Here is a 15,296-nt window from a genome sequence, read left to right on the forward strand (position 1 = left end):
TGCTAGTGCATATTGGTAGTCCCAGTTACTCTGGAGACTGAGGTGGGAAGATCACTCGAGCCCAGGAGGTCAAGGCTGCAATGACCTGTGACCACACCACTCCACTCCAGCCTGGGTGGCAGAGTGAGACACTGTCTCAAAACAAAAGTTAAACACAGAGTTACTGCATGACCTAGCAATCCTACTCCAAGGTGAAATGAGAACATATGTCTACACAAAAACTTGTACATGAATGTTCATAGCAGCATTGCAGCCAGGAATAGAAACATCCCACCTGTCCATTAACTAGCGAATGGGTAAGTACAAGGTGGTATATCCGTATCATGGACTATCACTGTGCCATAAACAGAAATGAAATACTGATACATTCTACAATGTAGATGAACGTAGAAAACTTTATGCCAAGTGAGAGATGCCAGTCACAAAGAGCCACATATTCCAAGGATCCATTTATAGGAAATGTCCAGAATAGGAAAATTCCATAAAGTCATAGAATTTTTTTTTTTTTTCTTGAAACAGAGTCTTGCCTTGTCACCCAGGCTGGAGTGCAGTGGTGCCATTATGGCTCACTGCAACCTCAGCCTCCTGGGCACAAGCGATCCTCCCATCTTAGCCTCCTGAGTAGCTGTGCCTAGAGGCATTCGCTACCACGCATGGCTTAGTTTTTAATTTTTTGTAGAGACGGGGTGGGGGGGGTTCCCTATGTTGCCCAGATTGGTCTCAAACTCCTGGGCTCAAACAATCCTTCAGCATCGGCCTCCCAAAGTGCTGGGATTACAGGCATGAGCCACCTCGCTCAGCCAGACATAGATTAATTGTTGCCTCAAGCTAGAGAAAAAGGGTGGAAGAATTGGGTATAACTGTTTTTTGTTTGTTTGAGACGGAGTCTCGCTCTATCGCCAGGCTGGAGTGCAGTGGCGCGATCTAGGCTCACTGCAACCTCCGCCTCCTGGGTTCAAGCGATTGTCCTGCCTCAGCCTCCTGAGTAGTTGGGATTACAGGCACCCGCCACCATACTCGGCTAATTTTTGTATTTTTAGTAGAGACGGGGTTTCACCGTGTTAGCCAGGATGGTCTCAATCTCTTGACCTCGTGATCTGCCCGCCTCAGCCTCCCAAAGTGCTGGGATTACAGGCATGAGCCACCGCGCCCAGCGGGTATATCTGCTTATGGGAATGGGGTTTCTTTGTGGAGTGACCAAATGTTCTAAAATTGGCTGTGGTGGTGGTTGCACAACCCTGTGAACATGCTAAAAACCATTCAATCGTACTTTAAAGTGGTGAATTGTTTGGTATGTGAACCAAATCTCAATAAAGCTATTACCAAAAAAATTACAGGATATTGCCCGGGTGCGGTGGCTCACACCAGTGGATCTGGCCGCTGCACTCCAGACTGGGTGACAAAGCGAGACTTCGTCTCAAAAAAAAAAAAAAAAATTAGAGGATATTGGATTACTTACCAATGAGAACCTTGGTCTACAACTACATTCAGACAACAAAACTGCCAGTGACCGAATGCTTCTGTACGCCATGCACTGCGCTTCCGGGATCCTCTCCCCCTTCATAAGAAATAAGAACAAGAGGCCGGGCACGGCAGCTCATGCCTGTAATCCCTGCACTTTGGGAGGCTGAGGCGGGTGAATCACCTGAGGTCAGGAGTTGGACACCAGCCTGGCCAACATGATGAAACCCTGTCTCTATTTTTTTTTTTTTTTTTTTTTTTTGAGACGGAGTCTTGCTCTGTCGCCCAGGCTGAAGAGCAGTGGCCGGATCTCAGCACACTGCAAGCTCCGCCTCCTGGGTTTACGCCATTCTCCTGCCTCAGCCTCCCGAGTAGCTGGGACTACAGGCGCCCGCCACTTCGCCCGGCTAGTTTTTTGTATTTTTTAGTAGAGATGGGGTTTCACCGTGTTAGCCAGGATGGTTTCGATCTCCTGACCTCGTGATCCACCCGTCTCGGCCTCCCAAAGTGCTGGGATTACAGGCTTGAGCCACCGTGCCCGGCCCTTGTCTCTATTAAAAATATAAAAAAATTAGCTGGGCGTGGTGGCGGGTGCCTGTAGTCCTAGCTACTCAGGAGGCTGAGGCAGGAGAATTGCTTGAACCCGGCAGGCAGAGGTTGCAGTGAGCCAAGATCACGCCACTGTACTAGAGTAAACTCCGTCTCAAATAAATAAATCAATAAGAACAAAGCCAGGCGTGGTGGCTCATGCCTGTAATCCCAGCACTTTGGGAGGCTGAGGCGGGTGGATCACCTGATGTCAGGAGTTTGAGACCAGCCTGCCCAACACGGTGAAACCCTGTCTCTACTAAAAACACAAAAATTAACCGCGCAAGGTGGCACACACCATGATCCCAGCTACTCAGGAGGCTGAGGCAAGAGAATAACTTGAACCCGGGAGGCAGAAGTTGCAGTAAGCCAAGATTTGGTCACTGCACTCTAGCCTGGGTGACAAGAGTGAAACTCAAAGAAAAAAGGAAGAATGATTTCTCCTGTTTTACCAGTAGATCAACTGAGACTGAGTGCTATGTGACTTGCCTCAAAAGCGTTGTAATTCCTCTTCAGCCTATGTCAGGACTCTTGCACTTTTCTAACAGTGGAAACTTAGAAACAACTTTAACATCTACAAGAATCAATACAGGCTGGATGCGAGGCTCACGCCTGTAATCCTGGCACTTTGGGAGGCCAAGGCAGGCAGATCGCCTGAGTCCATGAGTTCAAGAACAGCCTAGGCAACATGGTGAAACCCCATCTCTACCAAAAATATAAAAACTTAGCTGGGTGTGGTGGCTCATGCCTGCGGTCCCAGATACTCTGGAGGCTGAGGTGGGAGGATCACCTAAGCCCAGGCGGTCAAGGCTGCAGTGAGCCAAGATGGTACCACTGCACTCCAGCCTGGGTGACAGTGAGATCTTATCTCAAAAAAAAAAAAAGTATAAATATATTTCCACCATATCAGGCACCTTATTTGAAACCCACCCTGTTTATGCTTTTACCTCATTTAGTCATAAGAGTAAGGCGACAAGGTCAGTACTCTTGATACAGGTGGGCTAGGGGAAGTCCCCATACGCCGGTGTGGGACCTCCACCCCAGCCAATGTCCAGGCTCTTGACACCATCTCAGGAAGGAACTAAAGGACAAGTAGGAAAATACTGTAAGTACAAAGAAGTATTGCGAAGTAAAAAGTACACACTCAACGCAGAGGAGTGCAGGTGGACTCGAAACAGAGTCTCCTGCAGGGGGGTTTGGGGCTGCTACCTTTATGGGTTTCTTTTTTTTTTTTTTTTTGAAACAGTCTCGCTCTGTCGCCAGGCTGGAGTGCAATGGCACGATCTCAGTTCACTGCAACCTCTGCCTCACAGGTTCCAGCAATGCTCCTGCCTCAGCCTCCTGAGTGGCCGGGACTATAGGCATGCACTATGGGTTTCTTTAATCAAGGAGTGGAATATTCATGAAGATTTCCAGAAAAAGGAGATTTTTGAGAACTGTGGTGCCACCCAGTTTTACACCAACTATGGGTGTTCCTGTAACTGTCCTGGTGCTGATGGGTGTGTGTTTATGTTAATGAGCATATAATGAGGTCCTAGGTGAGACCTAGATCATATGTAGGGCCTTGTTGGATCCAGCATGTCTTAGCCAGGTTGGTCCGCACCTAGGGTTTTCAAGAGTCTTATCAGCCCCTACTTGCTGCAACTATGTCAACAGTTTCCTTTTGCTAGTCATGTGAAACTGCTGCCTGGAATTTCCTATTCTCCCGTAACCAGCCTGTGTTATTCCTGTCTCACATTTTTTTTTTTTTTTTTTTTTGAGATAGAGTCTCACCCTGTCGTTAGGCTGGAGTGCAGTTGCAGTGGTGTGATCTCAGCTCACTGCAACCTCCGACTCCTTGGTTCAAGCGATTCTCCTGCCTCAGCCTCCCGAGTAGCTGGGACTACAGGCACCTGCCACCACACCCGGCTAATTTTTGTATTTTTAGTTGAGACGGGGTTTCACCATGTTGGCCAGGATGGTCTCAATCTCTTGACCTCGTGATCCGCCCACCTCGGCCTCCCAAAGTGCTAGGATTACAGGTGTGAGCCACTGCGCCTGGCCTCCTGTCTTTTATTTTATTTGTACTTGTATTTTTATTTTTATGATGGAGTTTCGCTCCTGTTGCCCAGGGTAGGGTGCAAGTGCACGATCTTGGCTCACTGCAACCTCTGCCTCCCCGGTTCAATTCTCCTGCCTCAGCCTCCCGTGTAGCTGGGATTACAGGTGCCCGCCACCACGCCCGGTTAATTTTATATTTTTAGTAGAGATGGGGTTTCACCAAGTTGGTCAGGCTAGTCTCGAACTCCTGATCTCAGGTGATCCACCCGCCTTGGCCTCCCGAAGTGCTGGGATCACAGGCATGAGCCACCACGACCAGCTGTCTCACTCGTTTGCAATTTACAGGCAAGGAAACTGAGGAGCGGGGAGGTTAATGAACTGGGCTCAGTGTTACACAGGAAGGAAGGGACAGAGACGCCAGGTTCTGCCGTCTCCAATGCTCATATTAACCACTTGTTTTGCTTCTAACATCCCTGGGTGGAAAATTCCACAATCTCAAAGGATGGGCCTGAGTAGACAAAATAAGTTACAAAAGAGCATGGATCACATAGTCCCATTTCTTTTTTTTTTTTTTAAAGGCATACACATATGTCAGAGGCATTCCAACCACAGAGATTCCGTCTTGAATAGGAGCTTGGTAAAATAAGGCTGAGACCTACTGGGCTGCATTCCCAGGAGGTTAAGGCATTCTTAGTCACAGGATGAGATAGGAGGTTGGCACAAGATGCGGGTCACGAAGAGCTTGCTGATAAAACAGCATATGCACTAAAGAAGCCAGCCAAATCCCAGCAAAACCAAGATGGCGATGAGAGTGACCTCTAGCCATCCTCATGGCTCATTATACACTAATTATAATGCATTAGCATGCTAAAAGTCACACCCACCAACACGATGACAGCTTACAAATGCCATGGCAACATCATGAAGTTCCCCTATATGGTCTAAAAGGGGAAGGAACCCTCAGTTCTGAGAATTGCCTACCCCTTTCCTGGAAAACTCATGAATAATCTACCCCTTGTTTAGCATATAATCAAGAAATAACTGTAAGTATAATCACAATGAACAGCCCAAGCCGCTGCTCTACCTGGAGGAGCCATTCTTTTATTCCTTTATTTTTATTGTATTTTATTATTATTATTATTATTCTTTTATTTTTTGAGACAGTGTCTTGCTCTGTCACCCAGGCTGTACTGCAGTGGCATGATCTCGGCTCACTGCCAGCTCCGCCTCCCGGGTTCACGCCATTCTCCTGCCTCAGCCTCCCGGGACTACAGGCACTCGTGACCACGCCCGGCTAATTTTTTTTTTTTCCAACAGAGACGGGGTTTCACCGTGTTAGCCAGGATGGTCTCGATCTCCTGACCTTGTGATCCACCCGCCTCGGCCTCCCAAAGTGCTGGGATTACAGGTGTGAGCCACCGCGCCCGGCCAATTTTATTTTTGAGACTGAGTTTCGCTCTTGTTGCCCAGGCTAGAGTGCAGTGGCGCAATCTCGGCTCACCGCAACCTCCACCTCCACCTCCCGGTTCAAGCGATGCTCCTGCCTCAGCCTCTCCCGAGTAGCTGGGATTACAGGCGCTCGCCACCACGCCCGGCTAATTTTGTATTTTTAGTAGAGACGGGGTTTTTCTATGTTGGTCAGGCTGGTCTCAAACTCCCAACCTCAGGTGATCCGCCCACCTCGGCCTCCCAAAGTGCTGGGATTACAGGCGTTTGAGCCACTGTGCCCGGTCTGAGACTGAGCTTTTTTAATTCTTCCAATCACCAAGTTATTGAAACCATTTTTGCAAAAATCTTAACAATGAGAAAATTCTGACATCTCAAATCTGGCCGGGCACAGCGGCTCACGCCTGTAATCCCAACACTTTGGGAGACCGAGGCAGGTGGATCACCTGAGGTCAGGAGTTCAATACCAGCCTGGCAAACATGGTGAAACCCCATCTCTACTAAAAATAGAAAAATCAGCCGGCCGTGGTGGCGGGCGCCTGTAATCCCAGCTACAAGTGAGACTGAGGCAGGAGAATCGCTTGAACCCAGGAGGCGGAGATTGCAGTTAGCTGACATTGCGGCATTGCACTCCAGCCTGGGCAACAGAGCGAGACTCCATCTCAAAAAAAAAAAAAAAAAAAAAAAAGTAAAAATAAGCCGGGCGCCGTGGCTCACGCCTGTAATCCCAGCACTCTGGGGAACCGAGGCGGGTGGATTCGAGGTCAGGAGTTCGAAACCGGCCTCGCCAACGTGGTGAAACCCCGTCTCTACTAAAAATACAAGAAAACGAGCCGGGTGTGGTGGTACATGCCTGTAATCCCAGCTACTTGGGAGGCTGAGGCACGAGAATCTCTTGAACCCAGGAGGCGGAGGCTGCAGTGAGCTGAGATTGCACCATTGCATTCCAGCCTGGGGTGACAGAGTGAGACCTCTCCAAATAAATAAATAAGAATAAAATAAAACCAACAAGCAGCAGGAGTCCAAAATCAGAAAACAAAGCGCAAACGTGCCTTAAATCAGTCATGTGCGACAAGCAGCTATAGTTAGGGTTTGGCCGCTGGCTCAGAGAAGCGCATCAGTGAGCTAAAGCCACAAAGCGCGGGGCTGGAGGTTTGGCTCCCAGTTTCCCCTCTCATCCAAGAAGCGAGGAAATGGGTTCGGAACTCTTCTGCCAAGTCCCAGTAGATCTACCCGGTAAACTTCCGGTGTTTCCAACTTCCGTGCGGGGCAGCAGCTTCGGCTGGTCCTAAGCGGGCCGGAAGTTCGTCAACATTCACGCTCCGCCTCTTTTCCGGACGTGACGCAAGGGCGGGGTTGCCGGAAGAAGTGGCGAAGTTACTTTTGAGGGTATTCGAGTAGCGGCGGTGTGTCAGGGGCTAAAGAGGAGGACGAAGAGAAACGGAGCAAGGGGACCCAGGCAGGTGCACCCGAGAGTGGGGAGATGCGGGAGGAGCCCCGAACCCGGGGCTTCTCGGCGCTCCCCGCTTACTCCGCTCAGCCCCCCTCTCTCCTTCCATTTCCTCCCCTCCGTAACTCGCGCCTCCCGCGGCTGTTTCCAGGGCAACAGGAGTAGTTCACTCCGCGAGAGGCCGTCCACGAGACCCCCGCGCGCAGCCATGAGCCCCGCCCCCCGCTGGTGCTCGGAGAGGGGCGGGACCTGGAGCGAGGTGCGGGGGCGGAGCATGAATGAAGGAGGTGGGGGCGGGGCATAATGGGAGGCGATGGGGCGGGACCTGGAAGCGCGGTGCGGGGGCGGGGCATGAAGGGAGGAGGCGGGGCTGGGGGCGGGGCATGATGGGAGGAGATGTGGCGGGGCCTAGAGCGAGGTTGTAGGGGTGCAGCGGGAAGGGAGGAGGCGGGGTGGGGGCGGGGCATGATGGGAGGAGATGGGGCGGGACCTGGAGCGAGGTTTTAGGGATGAGGCTTGGAGGGAGGGATGCGTATGGGGCGGGGCAAGGTGTTGGGAGGCCCATGATGGGGGGCTGTAGGGGCTGAACCTGGAAGGTTGAAGGCGGAGCATAATAGAAGGAGGTGGGGTCAGAATGAGAAATTGGGATGCTTGGAGGAGAAGTGAGGCGGTCTTATGAAGAGGAGGTTGGGGGGAAACTACATGGGATGGAGACCGTGAAGGCAGAGCATGATTAAAGGAGAATGGGCCCTACCTAGAAAGAGCAGGTGGATTGGACCTGAGGGGGCGGGGCCTAGAGCAGGGGCGGGGCTTAAGACCAAGCTGAAGGCTGGGCTGGAACAGAAGGGGGCGGGTCCTGTTAGAAGGATGGGGAGGGTTTGTAGGCCAGCAGGAACCAGGGTTGTGGCTGAGAGTAGGGTCTCTGGAGAGATGGAAGTAAAAGTGGAAACCCGGTCAGGACCTGTAACTGACCTAACCCAACCCTTCTTAGCCCCACAAGGCTCTCAATCCCCTGTATTTTACAGGCTGCTCCGTGACCCCACCATGTCCTCTCCCACCACGAGTTCCCTGGATACCCCCCTGCTTGGTGAGTGACTCTCTTCCCCACTCAACCCTTATCACACACTAGCAGAAGCTCACTATTACCCCTCCCGGATTCCACCCTCTTCCAGGAAATGGCCCCCCTCAGCCTGGCGCCCCTTCTTCTTCACCCACTGTAAAGGAGGAGGGTCCAGAGCCGTGGCCCGGGGGTCCGGACCCTGATGTCCCAGGCACTGATGAGGCCGGCTCAGCCTGCAGCGTGGACTGGGGTGAGACAGGGCCCAGAGACAGGGCTCTGGAGTTGACATGGGGGCTTGGGGAGGGGTTTAGGAAGGGAAAAAGAAATGGAGATGGGAATGGGAGGCCCCTGATCTTTGCTTTTTGTTCTCGCTTTCTCCTTGATACATACATCTTTCTAAATTGCAATATCCCTGAATGTGAGCAGCACCTCCTCTCCATCCTCTGGCGCTTTGCCTGGGGATCTCCTGTGGCCACATCATTCTGGTTCCTGTTTCTCCCTGTGGCTCACTCATGGCCTCTGCCTACCCATCCCAGTCATCCCAGATCCTGAAGAGGAGCCAGAGCGCAAGCGAAAGAAGGGCCCAGCCCCGAAGATGCTGGGCCACGAGCTTTGCCGCGTCTGCGGGGACAAGGCCTCCGGCTTCCACTACAATGTGCTTAGCTGCGAAGGCTGCAAGGGCTTCTTCCGGCGCAGTGTGGTCCGTGGCGGGGCCCGGCGCTATGCCTGCCGGGGCGGTGGAACCTGCCAGATGGACGCTTTCATGCGGCGCAAGTGCCAGCAGTGCCGGCTGCGCAAGTGCAAGGAGGCAGGGATGAGGGAGCAGTGTGAGTGCAGTGGGAGGGGGCGGTGCCGGCCTGGCCCATTGGCCCAGCCCTGGGGTTCTGCTGAGGCCTGCATCCCCCTACAGGCGTCCTCTCTGAAGAACAGATCCGGAAGAAGAAGATTCGGAAGCAGCAGCAGCAGCAGTCACAGTCACAGTCGCAGTCGCCTGCGGGGCCGCAGGGCAGCAGCAGCTCAGCCTCTGGGCCTGGGGCATCCCCTGGTGGATCTGAGGCAGGCAGCCAGGGCTCCGGGGAAGGCGAGGGTGTCCAGTTAACAGCGGCTCAAGAACTAATGATCCAGCAGTTGGTGGCGGCCCAGCTGCAGTGCAACAAACGCTCCTTCTCCGACCAGCCCAAAGTCACGGTACTGCCCCCTCCACAACCTTGAGTGTGATGGTCCCAGTCGGGTAGAGCCGGCTGGGCCATTGCCCAGGGTGTGGAAGAATGAGGCTCCAGAGGGCAGGGGCTTTGGGAGGAGGGTCCCCCAGGGTGCAGGCTTGGCCTCAAGGTGGCCGCCCCAACTTACGCTCACAAAGACCTGGGAGTGACCCTGGTCTCCTGTGTCCCAGCCCTGGCCCCTGGGCGCAGACCCCCAGTCCCGAGATGCCCGCCAGCAGCGCTTCGCCCACTTCACGGAGCTGGCCATCATCTCAGTCCAGGAGATTGTGGACTTTGCCAAGCAAGTGCCTGGTTTCCTGCAGCTGGGCCGGGAGGACCAGATCGCCCTCCTGAAAGCGTCCACCATCGAGGTAATGGTCCGTCTGCCCACAAGAAACCCCAGAGATAGCTCCAGGACAGATGCTGGGAGCAGAGTTTAAGCAAGACCAGTCCTTGCCCTTGTAGGATGACATTCCATGGCAAATAGAGTCTTCTATGAGCCAAGAAGAAAAAGAAAAAAGGGTCTGAAGCTGAGAAAATTGAGGATCAGGCCAGAGAGGCTATTTTAGAGAAAAGTTGCCAAAAAGGCTTTTCAGAGGAGTTAGCGTTTGAATCAAAGTAGGGATAACATACAAGTATTGAGCGCCTACTGTATGCTAGGCTCTATACCAAGTGTTGGCATATGGCAAAGAACAAAGCAGATCAAACCCCCTGCTCCTATACCTTGTGCCCACCTGGGGAAGGAGTATCCTAAGGAGAAGGGGATGCAACGTGTGCGAAAGCCCAAAATGAAGAAGGAGCTTGGGCTGTCTCACGTGATGGCTGCACACTGGTGTGGCTGAGAGAACGGGGGACGAGGGATATTCCTGGTGAGATTAGAACCCCATTTGGGCCAGCAGGGGAGGGACTAGCAGCCGAAGGGTCACAGGGCTTGAGCCCCCTCCCACTGCCACCCTCAGATCATGCTGTTGGAGACAGCCAGGCGCTACAACCACGAGACAGAGTGTATCACCTTCCTGAAGGACTTCACCTATAGCAAGGACGACTTCCACCGTGCAGGTAGGGCCCAGGGGAGGCTTTGGGGAGGCTTGGCCCCCCTGCTAGCTGGAAGACCTGGGGCCAATTCATCCCTGTCAGAGTCTGTTTCTTTATCTCCAAAGCCGGGGTGAGGGTTGAGCCAAGGTGAGAGCAAGACAAGAGTGTGTATGTCATGCGTGGTGGTGTGTGCCTGTCGGCCCAGCTACTCAGGAGGCTGAGGAGGGAAGATGGCTTGAGGCTACAGTGAGCTGTGATTGTGCCACAGCACTCCAGCCTAGCGACAGAAGAGACCGTGTCTCTATTTTTTTCAAAAAAAGCATGTATTGGCCGAGCACGGTGACTCACGCCTGTAATCCCAGCACTTTGGGAGGCTGAGGTGGGCGGATCATGAGGTCAGGAGGTCGAGACCATCCTGGCTAACACAGTGAAACCCTGTCTCTACTAAAAATACAAAAAATTAGCCAGGCGTGGGGGCGGACACCTGTAGTCCCAGCTACTCGGGAAGCTGAGGCAAGAGAATGGCTTGAACCCAGGAGGCGGAGGTTGCAGTGAGCCGAGATCGCGCCACTGTACTCTAGCCTGGGCAACAGAGCGAGACCCCGTCTCAAAAAAAAAAAAAGCATGTATTGAGTGCCGACTCTGTACAGTGGGTTGCAGTGGAAGTTGAGACAGAAGGGCCCTGTTACCATATCAGGCGTCTTGGTGGGCACTAGGGAAAGCATCCCCCCACCCCAAAACCTGGTCTCACCCAAGGGAGGCAGCCTGGAGCTCAGTCCATTGTGAAGTGGGCAGCCTTCCCTACTGTCCAGGAGCACTGCTTCCTGCCCTCCGAGAGCGCTACCTGGGTGTGTCGCCTGGGCGGGTGGGCTTCTGGAAGAAGGCCTGGGCAGTGAGAGGCACTGCCTAGGAAGAGGGTGGGAGGCACGTTGCTAGTGCTGCAGAGCATACACCGGAGCCTCGATTCCTCATCGTCCCGTAATCTGTGTGGGACCTCTCTGCATTTCCCGACATCTGTCTGAGTCCCACCCTCTCCCCTTCCTTTTACCCTGGCCCTTTCACCACCCAAGACGGTCCCAGTAACCCTTTTAGTATGAGCTTAGCAGGGCAGGGCTTCGTGGAAGCGTTTCTGGCAGGGGGATCGGCGATTGCAAAGGCCCTGAGGTCAGGGAGAGCCGGTGGTTTGGAGGAACTACAGGGAGGCCCAGGCAGCTGGAGCACAAGGAGACGGGGTGGAGAGGTCGGGAATCCCACCCTACCCCTTCCCAGCCCCTCCTCTGGCACCACCCTGGAACACTGCCAGAGTCCCCTTGAGGGGCCCCTGCCTCCACCCCCGCCTGATGGAGCTGCTCACAGGGCAGGCAGAAGGGTCCTGTCAGCACTTGAGGCCGCCCACATCCCTCCTCTGCTCAGAACCCTCCACAGCTCCCGTCTCACTGGGAGAAGAGCTGGAGTTCTCTCTGTGGCCCACAAAGCCCTTTAGGACCTGGCCTCGCTTACTCTCTGCCCTCAGCTTCCACCCTCTCCCCCTCCTCCAGTCACTCTGGCCTCTTACTGGCACCCACCTGCCATGCTGTACTTGGGAGTTTCCTTTGCCCAGAACTAGGGGGACCAACTGGTCCTAGTTTGCCCAGGACCTTCCCAGTTTTAACACTGAAAGTCCCATGGCCTGGGTAGCCCCTGTCCCAAGTCCTGGGAACAGCAGACAGTTGGTCACCCTCACAATCCCTCACCTCCTTGGGGTTGGTCACTGCTCCAGCGTCACCCACGGCATGGCCTTCCCTGCCCGCCTTGTGTAAAATAGAACCGTGGCTCAGCAGGGCCCTTTGCCCTTCTCTGCACTGCCTGATTCCATAGAACTCACAGCCTTCTGACTGGCTGGGCCTCTTCCTAATGTGTTTGTCTATGACCTGTTCCCTAGGCCCTCAATGTAAGTGCTGGGGCCTGGCACATGGCAGGTACTCGGTGATGTTCGATGAATGAACGAACAAATCAGTCGTGGGAATGAGTTTGGGCTTTACCTGAGCGGTGGAAGCCAGCGCAGGGACCAACACGATGGTTTTTTTTTTTTTTTTTTTTTTTTGAGACGGAGTCTCGCTCTGTCGCCCAGGCTGGAGTGCAGTGGCCGGATCTCAGCTCACTGCAAGCTCCGCCTCCCGGGTTTATGCCATTCTCCTGCCTCAGCCTCCCAAGTAGCTGGGACTACGGGCGCCCGCCACTCGCCCGGCTAGTTTTTTGTATTTTTTAGTAGAGACGGGGTTTCACCGTGTTCGCCAGGATGGTCTCGATCTTCTGACCTTGTGATCCGCCCATCTCGGCCTCCCAAAGTGCTGGGATTACAGGCTTGAGCCACCGCGCCCGGCCAACACGATGGTTTTAAAAGCTTCCCTTTGCCTTCGTGAAGGGGACAAGGATAGGACCTGGGGAAGCTGCAACCACCACCAGGTGGGAAGGGAGGCTGGTGACAGGATAGTAGAAAATACTGAGGAAACATGCACCCTCATTATTCATTCCCTCACTGGGCGGGATGTGTGGCACACCTGCTACGTGCCAGCACTCTCATGGGCACGGGGCACAGGTGGACAGAAATGACAACGCTGTGATTACTGCTGTGTTCCCGGCCCCAGTGACTGTGGGTGGCGCCAGGGGCGAGGCTGTGGGGCCCGGTTTCAGGCTGAGGGAGTCACTGGCTGCCTCCCGCCCCGCAGGCCTGCAGGTGGAGTTCATCAACCCCATCTTTGAGTTCTCGCGGGCCATGCGGCGGCTGGGCCTGGACGACGCTGAGTACGCCCTGCTCATCGCCATCAACATCTTCTCGGCCGACCGGCCCAACGTACAGGAGCCGGGCCGCGTGGAGGCGCTGCAGCAGCCCTACGTGGAGGCGCTGCTGTCCTACACGCGCATCAAGAGGCCACAGGTAGGGCCCCGCAGCGCCTCTGCGCAGAGCCAACTACGTCCCGCGGCCCACTTGGTCCATCCAGGCTGGGCTCTGCCTGGCTGCCGCCCCCTCCGGCAGCCTTTCCTCAGGCCCCACCCTGCTGGACTATGAGCCAGGTCTAGTCCAAGCACAGGGGCGGGCCCCACGCTGGCTCCCACGCCTGACCGGGGATGGTCCCTCCTTTCTGTTGGGGTGGCCGCCCAGAGCCTGGCCGGGCAGGAACTCAGTGCCCACCTGCCTCCTCCCTCAGGACCAGCTGCGCTTCCCGCGCATGCTCATGAAGCTGGTGAGCCTGCGCACGCTGAGCTCCGTGCACTCGGAGCAGGTCTTCGCCCTGCGGCTACAGGACAAGAAGCTACCGCCTCTGCTGTCGGAGATCTGGGACGTCCACGAGTGAGGGGCCGGCCACCCAGCCCCACAGCCTTGCCTGACCACCCTCCAGCAGATAGACGCCGGCACCCCTTTCTCCTCCTCGGGTGGAAGGGGCCCTGGGCTGAGCCTGTAGACCTCCCAGCCCTCAGCCCTTGGGATGAGCCCCAGTCCGGGTCCAGGAGGCTCCCTCCGTGCCCACCAAGTCTTCCAGAAGGGGTGAAAGGGTTACAGGTCCCGACCGCTGACCCTTCCCGGCTGCCCTCCCTCCCCAGCTTACACCTCAAGCCCAGCACGCAGTGCACCTTGAACAGAGGGAGGGGAGGACCCATGGCTCTCCCCATAGGCGGGGAGACCAGGGGCCTTCCTCTTCCTCTGCTCCTTTTATTTAATAAAAACTAAAAACAAAAACAGGAAAATAAAATTATGAATACAATCCAGCCCAGAGCTGGAGTGCAAGATGGAGAGGGCGTGGGCTTCTAGGGACCTCAGTGACACCGGGTCCCTGAACCTGATTGAGCATGTGGGACTGGGCCTCCCCAGGCTGGTGGGAGGGGTGGCACATAGGGTCCCAGTGCTGGGTGGTGTGTCGCCTGCTGTGAAAGTTCAGAACAGGGGCCTGACAGCCTCAGGGTCACCTCCCTGGGCAAGGTGAATGAGAACTCGCCTTTGAAGGATAAACAGGACTTAAGTGGATGAGGGGAACTGGACTTTCGTCTCAATAACGAGTGTTTTCTGAGGCCTCCTGTGGGCCAGGCACTGGGTTGACCATTCTAGAGATGGAGACATTCACCCAGCAAATGTTTCCGGAGCATTTACTAGTCAGGCACAATTCTAGGCACTGGAAACATCCGTGAGGAGATAACCACCCTCCTACCAAGACTCGGGATAGGGACTTTAATGAGGGTGGCACTATGGTGGGGCTAGAGGAAGTCAGGCAAGGTGTCACAACAGAGGCAATCGCTGGGACCTAAAACAAGAGCCCAGGGGCTGGGCCTCCAAGTTGAGGGAACAGCACGTGCAAAGTTTGAAAGGTGAGGGACACTGCGAGTTCGGAGTGAGCAAGCGACGAAGTTCTTCCAATTCCTCTTGCCCGTGTGCCAGCCCTAAAGGAGCTGAATGAGCAATTCTAATCTAGGGCAAAAGGGGGGGTTGCACGGAGGGATGCAACTTAAAGGTACATTTATTTGGGGCAGGGGACAGCGGAAGTGAGAGTAGTTAAAAACGATCACCTTATCCCAAGAGTAGTGTACCGGGCGCCCCACACGTGTCCCCATCATGCGTTGTTGAGTCTAGTTTATATGTGGGGAAACTGAGGCCAGGATGGAGAACAGATCAAGCCAGGACTCCACCACTTATCGGCCAGCCTCTGCGGGGATCTCGGGCGTCAGGTCACCGGCTGGCTGGTGGGCAGCGACGGGGCAGGGCTCCCTACGCGGCCCCAGGCGAGAAGCCGGCGGGGGACGCGGAGGATGCGCGCGCAACACCCGAGGGTGGAAGGAGAGAGAACACAGCCGCGGCGCGCACAGACTGCGCGAGGTCGTGAACGCTGCTGCACGGAGGGGCGTGGCTTCTGGCCGACACGTCATGGGGAGGCGGAGTTAAGGGAATTTTTCAGCAAGGGGGCGAGGCCACTTTGCAAGCTGAGGGAGGGGGCGGGGCCTGCCTTGCAGTCGAACGAGCGGGGCGTGGTCCTTCGCCTGGTTG

At 54.8% G+C, this 15,296-nt stretch overlaps 1 protein-coding gene across 16 annotated transcripts; it reads left to right on the forward strand.

Moving 5' to 3' along the window:
* The first annotated feature begins 6,849 nt into the window (after nucleotides 1–6,849).
* Nucleotides 6,850–14,047, forward strand: NR1H2 (nuclear receptor subfamily 1 group H member 2). 16 transcript variants are annotated; one of them, NM_001194697.1, is made up of 10 exons: nucleotides 6,850–6,994; nucleotides 7,137–7,244; nucleotides 8,011–8,072; nucleotides 8,158–8,295; nucleotides 8,582–8,872; nucleotides 8,956–9,233; nucleotides 9,439–9,618; nucleotides 10,207–10,306; nucleotides 12,991–13,199; nucleotides 13,471–14,047. In NM_001194697.1, exons 3-10 carry the CDS (start codon nucleotides 8,030–8,032, stop codon nucleotides 13,615–13,617), a joined length of 1,386 nt encoding a protein of 461 aa, NP_001181626.1. In that variant the 5' UTR covers nucleotides 6,850–6,994; nucleotides 7,137–7,244; nucleotides 8,011–8,029; the 3' UTR covers nucleotides 13,618–14,047. The 16 variants fall into 16 exon arrangements, with proteins under 16 accessions (NP_001181626.1, XP_077832872.1, XP_077832878.1 ...); XM_077976746.1 differs by having other exon boundaries at nucleotides 6,875–6,998; nucleotides 7,145–7,403; nucleotides 13,471–14,013; XM_077976752.1 differs by having other exon boundaries at nucleotides 6,875–6,998; nucleotides 7,145–7,244; nucleotides 12,991–13,253; nucleotides 13,448–14,013.
* Nucleotides 14,048–15,296: the final 1,249 nt, after the last annotated feature.

This window comes from Macaca mulatta, chromosome 19, assembly GCF_049350105.2.
Source record: "Macaca mulatta isolate MMU2019108-1 chromosome 19, T2T-MMU8v2.0, whole genome shotgun sequence".
Lineage (NCBI taxonomy): Eukaryota > Metazoa > Chordata > Mammalia > Primates > Cercopithecidae > Macaca > Macaca mulatta.